Source organism: Trypanosoma conorhini (genome assembly GCF_003719485.1).
Source record: "Trypanosoma conorhini strain 025E chromosome Unknown Tco_14.4_contig_00487, whole genome shotgun sequence".
Classification (NCBI taxonomy): domain Eukaryota; phylum Euglenozoa; class Kinetoplastea; order Trypanosomatida; family Trypanosomatidae; genus Trypanosoma; species Trypanosoma conorhini.
In genome coordinates, this window is record NW_021704578.1 from 5,864 (window position 1) to 13,511 (window position 7,648).

The 7,648-nt window shown below is 57.2% G+C and overlaps 4 protein-coding genes across 4 annotated transcripts, besides 6 other annotated features; all 4 read left to right on the forward strand.

Moving 5' to 3' along the window:
* Positions 1 to 487: 487 nt before the first annotated feature.
* On the forward strand, positions 488 to 1,231 carry Tco025E_06848 (uncharacterized protein; the record flags this gene model as incomplete). Its single annotated transcript, XM_029373716.1, has 1 exon — positions 488 to 1,231. The coding sequence occupies one exon, from the start codon at positions 488 to 490 to the stop codon at positions 1,229 to 1,231; it is 744 nt and encodes a 247-aa protein (XP_029226154.1).
* A 323-nt stretch (positions 1,232 to 1,554) lies between these two features.
* Tco025E_06849 (uncharacterized protein) lies at positions 1,555 to 2,124 on the forward strand (the record flags this gene model as incomplete). Its single annotated transcript, XM_029373717.1, has 1 exon — positions 1,555 to 2,124. The coding sequence occupies one exon, from the start codon at positions 1,555 to 1,557 to the stop codon at positions 2,122 to 2,124; it is 570 nt and encodes a 189-aa protein (XP_029226155.1).
* Positions 2,125 to 2,324: 200 nt separating this feature from the next.
* Positions 2,325 to 2,345: a microsatellite.
* A 372-nt stretch (positions 2,346 to 2,717) lies between these two features.
* On the forward strand, positions 2,718 to 3,962 carry Tco025E_06850 (uncharacterized protein; the record flags this gene model as incomplete). The annotated part of the gene is made up of 1 exon (XM_029373718.1): positions 2,718 to 3,962. One exon carries the CDS (start codon positions 2,718 to 2,720, stop codon positions 3,960 to 3,962), a length of 1,245 nt encoding a protein of 414 aa, XP_029226156.1.
* A 202-nt stretch (positions 3,963 to 4,164) lies between these two features.
* Positions 4,165 to 4,192: a microsatellite.
* Positions 4,180 to 4,221: a sequence feature (A-rich).
* Positions 4,222 to 4,284: 63 nt separating this feature from the next.
* Positions 4,285 to 4,335: a sequence feature (A-rich).
* Positions 4,336 to 4,528: 193 nt separating this feature from the next.
* Positions 4,529 to 4,560: a microsatellite.
* A 41-nt stretch (positions 4,561 to 4,601) lies between these two features.
* Positions 4,602 to 4,631: a microsatellite.
* A 106-nt stretch (positions 4,632 to 4,737) lies between these two features.
* Tco025E_06851 (oxidoreductase-like protein) lies at positions 4,738 to 7,350 on the forward strand (the record flags this gene model as incomplete). Its single annotated transcript, XM_029373719.1, has 1 exon — positions 4,738 to 7,350. The coding sequence occupies one exon, from the start codon at positions 4,738 to 4,740 to the stop codon at positions 7,348 to 7,350; it is 2,613 nt and encodes an 870-aa protein (XP_029226157.1).
* Between the last annotated feature and the right edge of the window lie 298 nt (positions 7,351 to 7,648).

Sequence of the window (7,648 nt, forward strand, 5' to 3'; positions counted from 1 at the left end):
GCGCCTTGGGCGGGAGGAGGGCGCCTGCGCGGTCGGCCACGCGGATCCTTCCGGCGGTGAAAGGGACGTTGTGTGGGCGCGGGGGTCCGGGCCCCCGCGGTTGCCGCCGACGGGCCCCAGAAGGGCGGGGCGGGCCGTTTTCCTCCAGGCGGCTGCGAGGGCGCAGAAAAGTCCCTCCTCACCGCCACCTTTTCCCTCAGCGCTTCCTGGTGTCGAGCGGAGGGGGAGGTGCCGTGCGCGCACACTCTCTCTGTCGGGTACTGAGCGGGTGTATACAAATTCATATACACACAGACACCCAGACACGCACGTGTGTCTGTGTAGCTTCAAAGCCAACGTGGTTGAAAATACGCGGCATTTTTCTTTGCTCTTCTCACCTTTCTGTTACGCAAGAAAAGCAAAGCATAAAGGTTTCGTCGCTGAAGCTTTTTTTTTTTGCTCGTCTGATTTGTGTCGCTGGGGATTTTTTACTTGCGGGCGTGGGACTATGGTGGATGCCAAGTCACAATCGCAACCACCACCGTCTTTCTCTTCTGTGCAAGAGGGGCGGCTGAACACGAAGGATTTGGAGGAGGCTCTTGACACTGTCTTTTCCCTGGGAAAGCCCCGCAGCGAGAATGGGTCGTTTGCCCTGTTTGAGTACATTGTTGGCGCGGGAAAAGCCATATTGAGCCCTTTGCAGTCACGACTGGAGTTCCAGAATTTTATGGAGAGTGACTTCGGAAAGCGTGCTTCTGCGCAGTTCGTGAGCTTTTTGGATGCGGACGGCGATGGACGTGTCACTCCGCGTGATTTCCAAGTGATGTATGACCGTGACCTGAAGAAACTCCTTCAACGCCATCGGCGCACGTTGGACGCTGCGCTTCCCTTTATTGGTCAGTGCGCCTTTGGCTTCACGATGGGGTTCGTCGTTGGCAGAGTGGCGCAACGCATGTACAAAAGCAAGATGCTTATCCTGACCTCCTCGTTTGTGCTCTACAGCGGGATTCAGTTGCTGGCGCAGATGAACTTTGTGAATCAGAATGTGCTTGAGGCCGCTTTCCGAGAAAAGGTCCGGCAACTCGCGGACGCCAACGGTGACGGGGAGATAAACCGAGAAGACTTGGATTTCCTGGTTGAGAACCGAATGCGGTACGTCGCCACAAAGTTGGGGCCCGGCGGCGTAGCCCCGGGAGTGGTGGGGTACGCGACGCTCGGCCTCGGCCTGTTGCGGGGAATGCGGCGATGCTAAAAAAAAGTATATGAGTGCGTGCATGTGGGAGTTCTCTTGCAGTGGCTGGTAGTTGTTGGTGGTGGGAGACGGGGACGGGGGCGGGGGCGCTGGGAAGTTGTCAGCGGGGGTTCGTCAATCCGCTTTCCCCTTTTTGCCGCTTCAGCTTCTTTTTTTTTTTTTTTCTCTCGCCAGTTAAAGGGGAATTGCCTCTGTGCAGGTGCGACTGTGTGTTGTTGCCACGCACGGCTCCTGACCCGCCGCGCCACGGCAGCAAGCGTGGATAAAAAGGGAAGGAAAAGGAAGGGAGAGAAACCAAGAGGAAAAAAGAAGAGAAAAACGGCATGCTTCGCGTTACTGCGTTGTGTATTGCTCGGGCCGTTATTAAGCGACGCACCCCACAATTGTGGGGGGCTCCTGGTGCGCCAATTATTCGCATGCGTGGCCACCACGTCGTGTGGAAGTTTCAGTCGTATGACCTTCTTGTAGAGCACACCCACAAGCGGCGCAACTCTGACGTCCGTCTGCTGCACTACCTCGGCAAGCACTGCCCGCACCCGCAAAAGTCGCTATGGTCGCCCGACACCCCTGTCGCGCAGGACAGGCACTTGTTCATGCTGACCACAGTTGACGTGGATGCGTTCAAGTACTGGTTCGGTGTGAAGCGATGCCGGCTGTCGGTGCGGCCGTGGGCCCTCCTTGCAAAGGCCGGCCTGCTGCCACCGTCGCTGCGGCAGAACTCCAGGATAATGCCCAAACCACTCTTTGACAAGGAGCAACTTATGCGGTACTACCTCGCCAACCGGAAAGAAGAGGCCACCGTCGCACGGGAGGAGTACTTGAACTACAAGAATAGTCTGGTAAAGTCAGAGGAGGAGCGGGCGGCAGAGCGGCCCGTGGCACCGTATCTTTAAATGAAACCAGTAGAATAGCCAAGTGCGCGGGCGCCCAATTGCTGGAAGAGGAATTTGCGCGTGTTCCTGTAGTGGGGAAACGTCGAAGGATGCGTTTGCAGTAGTCCTCTGCCTGCTTGTTCCTGTCCATGAGGGAACCTCAGTTGCGTAGATGGCGGTGGTGTCGGGCGGAGCTTCTTTCAGGCAGAGAGGGAGCGTCCGTGTGTGTGTGTGTGTGCGTGCTGGAACGAGAGGCAGCGAGGGGTTTGAGGTGGTGGTGGTGGGGAGGATGTAACGTTACTGTTGACTCTGCTTGATTCCTTTGTTTCCTTGCCTACCCCGTGAAGACTGCTGTGTGCCGTTTTATTTTACTTTTTTGCGCACTCTCTGTCTCCTTCGGTGTGCCACTACGAAAGTTCAACCAACCCGCACGGCTTGTGATTGTTTATTTATTCTTCTCTTCGACACATTTCCAGCGCGATAGCGACAGCGTGTGGGTGAGAGCAGCATAAAGTTCCGAAGGAGTTGGCGGAGGGGAGCAATTGCCGTTGCCCCCGTCCCATACATTTATTAGCGGACACGCGAACAGGCGTGCCCCCTCGGCGTGTGTCACGATGGAGTCCCCGATCAATCCGGCGGTGTGGAAGTTTCTCTTCCACGGCACTGTTGCCACCCTTTCCACCGCCTGCCTTTTCTCGCTTTACCACGAGCGACACCGTGTGCTTTCCTCGCTTGACGCCCCCTTCAGAGTTCTCCGGAGCGCCAAGACGGACGAGGAACGCGTCGCAGCGGCGGAGGACATTCTTAAGAAGCTAAAAGGGGACGCCGCGCAGAAGAAGGATTCCTCACGGCTGTCTGCACAGCGGCAAGGGGGGGCTTTGCTGCGGCTCGCCGCCCTCAACAAGGACGGCTCAAATGCGGAGGGGGTGAGCCTGGCTATCAAGACCATCGTTTGCGCCTTCGGGGCCGATGCGGAGGGTTGCCGAAAGCTGTACATGCTGGGTGGCTACCGCGTGCTGCTAACGACACTCAGCGAGGCGCATCGTCAGGGAAGGCAGGAGCTTATGGAGGAAGTAGCGCAGGCGTTGCAAACACTCACACACGTCAACGACGCCGAGGTGGTGTTGGCGACCGACGTGCCAGTGGGCGCGGAGGGCGCCTACGCACTGGCCTGCATCCCCGCGACAGTGAAGATGCTGCGACTTCTTGACCCGCAGAGTCCTATCCTCTTCCTGAATGCCCTGACAGGCATCTTTGCAAATGTCTGTGCGTTGCGCGTGGGTGCATTGGCGGTGGGGCGCGGTGTGGAGGGGCGCAGTGGGATGTCGTACTTCCTCCGCCTGCTGGAGCACGGCAATCAAGGTGTGGTGGAGCACTGCACCCTCAGCATTCGCTACCTTGCCCGCGCCGGGCTTGGCCACGAGGAACTCGCGGAGGAGGGCAACCTGCAACGCCTCGCGGAAAACCTCACCGTGAACGCGGACCCACGCGTCACGAACTCCATTCTTACCATTATCTTGCTCATGTGCGACAGCAAGCACGGCGCCGAGTTTTTCACGTGTCTGTCGGAGAAAACCGACATCATTTCTAGCCTCTTTGAGGTCTGGTGTCGCGCCTCGGAAAAGCTGCTGCGAGACCGGGCTGAAATGCTGGTGCAGCTCCTCGCCCGCGTGCCGCAGTGCACCGCCGCGGTGCGGCGCTTCCTCGAGCGGTACCGCGTGCAAATTGCTGAGCGCCGCGCGAAGGATGATGAGGCGCGCCGCAAACAGCTGCAGCAGATGCGGCAAAACCAAATGATGCAGCAGATGATGATGGAGAACATGGGCATGGGCATGGGCGGCGGCGGCGGCATGTGGTGATGGCGGGGCGGCGGCGATGAGGCGTTGCCCCGCCACCCCCCCCCCCCTCCTCTCCAGCGCGCGGGGGTGGCCGCCCGGTTTCTTCCGCTGCGTGTGTCGCCTCACGGCCGCCGTTGCCGCAGCGGGAGACGCACACGCATGCAGAAGCAAAGACACAAAATCAGAAATGAAAGCAAATACATGCGGGGAGAAAAACAAAAGCCACACACACGCACGCAAACAAACACACAAAAAAATCAACAAAAAAAAAGAAAAAAAAGCGAGAGGAAGTGGGAGCTCACCACACACGCATACACATGCAGAGGCAGCAAAGCAAACGATGAAGAAAAAAAAAAAAGAGAACAAAAACAACAAAAAAAATAGAAAAAAAAAAGATGTTGTGTGCGCGGCAGCTGCCGCCGCTGCGGATGTTGTGGCTTCATTTCTTTCTTTCCTCTACTTATTAAGCCGGCGCGTAACGCGTTTATCTTGTAAGGCAATAACGTACATGAGCACAAAACAGACGCTTTGGAAGAGGAGGAGAGCGAGGGGGGAAGCGTGCAATGTTGTTGTTGTTTTGTATGTCAGTGTGTGTGTGTGTGTGTGTGTGTGTGTGTGTTGGGGAACGGGGGGTAGTGGGGGGAGCGCCCGTCCCTCTCCCACTCACACACACAGACACACATACATACATGCGGAGAGACAATGAAACGAAGCGCCCGTATGGGACGAAATGCTGTTTCTTTCCACACCCTCTTCTGTGCCCCCTCACTGCATGCCGGCGTAAGCGGTGCCACACATGGCGTTTGCGGGCGCAACTACTGCGCAGTTGGAACCACCCGAAAATGGAAAGGGAAGCGAAAAGGTAGAGGACCCCATGAGCCGCAGCGTTGATTCTGCGGAGGACGGGTCCCCATCTAATGACCAGGCGGAAGAGACATCGATGTCGTTGGAGGAGCGTGAGGCGCGTTGGGGGTTTACCCTTGACGAACTGCACGTCGCCACCAAAGTGGTGCGCACGCTTTTTCACAATCCCTCGCTCTTTGTTGGGGACGCGTACCTCCACGAGAGTCGGCTGTACACCATGATCACCCGTGACCGCAAGACGAAGCGCGAAAACCGTGAGGTGTACAAAATGATCATGAATGAGGAGAAAAGCCGGCGAAAGCGGTTTAAACGCATGCAGGACATTGAGGCCATACGACGCACGGAAATGAAGCGAGAGCGGGAAGAGGCTCTTACGGCGCTGATGCAGCGGCCGACGAAACCGCTGCTGATGATTGCAGGACCGGCGGCGTCACAACTCCCTGTCGAGCCCCCGGAAAGCGCCCAGGAGGATGCGTTTGACGAGGCCCCTTCTGCGGCGAATGACCCCAATCCCTGCACTGCCACTGACCGACAGATCATCATGTTGATCGGCGCCTTTGAGAACGTGATCCGTCTGGAAGAGGCTTATGACGCTAATCCCACCGCACCAGAGTGGCTGAAAATTTCGCAGCTGGTGGCACAGGTCTATCGCTACTTGCCACACGCCTTTGGGTCACAAATGCCGCCCGCGTTATTGCGCGGTGCCGTTCCCGCAGGGACGCCGCCTGAGCAGCGAGAAAAATACACGGCATTTGTGAAGCTACGCATCGCAGAGCTCTGTGACGAATTGTTTACGTTGGGGGAGACTGACGAAAATGATGGGAATGAGGAGAACAGCACTGACGCGGGTGGGAGCAACGCTGGTAAAGGAAATGTGTTCCCTCCCTCTGAGGATGTGCTCGTGGCGGAATCCGCCTTGCTTCGAAGCGTACCACGTCTGCGGCAGTGCGGCGATTTCAAATATGTGCCGGATGAACTTCGCTCTGCTCTTCAGCACGTCGTGCCGACGACGGACGTCTTGCACTCCTTGAAGCTTGTGCTGGCTGAGGGCGCCGTTGATAATCGGTTTGTGCCACGGGATGCGAAGGTGGCACCGACGTTGTCGGCGGAGGCCTCGTTAAATCTTTTCATTGCCAGGCGACTCTACGCGCGGAGGCGGGTGCGAGAGTGGGGGGAGTCTCCTTTTACAGTTCGAACTCGCCCACCGATATCCGAGGACGAGGAGCCTGATAGCTACTGCGTGTTCGACGATGTGCAGGTTTACAATGCCGGTCGATCCTTCCCGTCTGACGAGGCCCTTCAGTTAAACCGATGGATCGGATGTCACACTTGCCGCGTGCGGTATAACAAGTTGCACCCCTATTACTACAGCCTTTGTCACCTCTGTGGGGAATACAACTTCAATAAGCGACTACTCACGCGGGACCTGCGCGGCAAAGTTGTGCTGCTCACTGGCTGCCGCATCAAGATTGGTTTTGCGATGGCGCTTTCCCTCCTGCGCTGTGGGGCTCAACTGGTGGGTACCACTCGGTTTGTGCATGAGGCACTGGCACGGTTTCAGCGGGAGCCTGATTATGCCGAGTGGGGCGACCGACTGCACCTCTTCGCCCTTGACCTCCGTGACCTTTGGCTGGTGACGCAGTTTTGCGCCTTTCTGCGGCAGCGGTTCCCCAAAATCTTTGCAGTCATCAACAACGCAGCGCAAACAATCGCGCGCACAAAGGAGTACACGGCCAAAGTCCGCCATTTTGAGGCGTTCCCGCCGCAAGAGCTGCATCGCCGTCTTTGCGAGGACGCAACGTCGGGAGAGTGGCATCATTTTTTTCTCACCCACACTTCTGTGACGATTGGAGAACCCCTTCGCATCGAGCACCATCCCCACGAGCAGCCGTTTCTGGACGACGCGGCAAACAAGACGAACGGCAACCACGCGAGCCCCGACGAGGAGCAGGCGGGACGTGAAGCGTCGTGGTCATTAGCTGCCACAGCCACCGCCGCCTCCGCCCACGCACTTGCTTTTGACCGCTACGACACCCAGGCAGAGGAAAGTGATACGCGGGAGGCGAACTCGTGGGTGATGCGGTTGGGCGAGGTGCCGGGAAGCGAGGCGGCGGAGCTCATGGCCATCAACGCCCTCTCGCCGCTTATCATTAACAGCAAACTAAAACCCTGTCTGCTGAATCGGGAGGGCGACGCGGTGCCAAATGAGGAACGTTTTATCATCAACGTCTCGGCCATGGAAGGTCAGTTCTACCGGTTCAAGCAGGTGACGCACCCACACACGAACATGGCGAAAGCCGCCCTTAATATGATGACCCGGACGAGCGGTGAGGACTACGCTCAGGAGGGAATCTTCATGAACTCCGTAGACACGGGGTGGATCACCGATGAGTCACCCAAGGCGAAGAAGGAACGGCGGGCGGAGCAGTCGCTGCTGTGCCCACTGGATGAGATTGATGCCGCCGCACGCTGCCTGGATCTCATCTACACAAACAGCAGGGAGTATGGCAAGTTTTTCAAGGACTTTAAGGAAATACCGTGGTAAGGGGAGTTGCGGCTCACCGAGTTCCATTCTCCGTGGAACGTAACACGAAATAAAGTTGCCTCCACCCACCAAGGTGGGGTATTAAAAGGCTTGCAAAAGTGTGCCGTTGATGGAGGAGGTGTGACGCTCTGCAATGTTGAAAACTCCATTACTTTTTTTTCTTTTTTTGAGTTTGGCTCCATAACATTTCCGCCACTCTCTCCACCTGCTTCGCGCTTTTGTCACATACACATCTAGCTAGCCCTAGAGGGAAATTGACAGGGCGTGGGACGGCCACGGACTGCACAGGAAGTTCAGG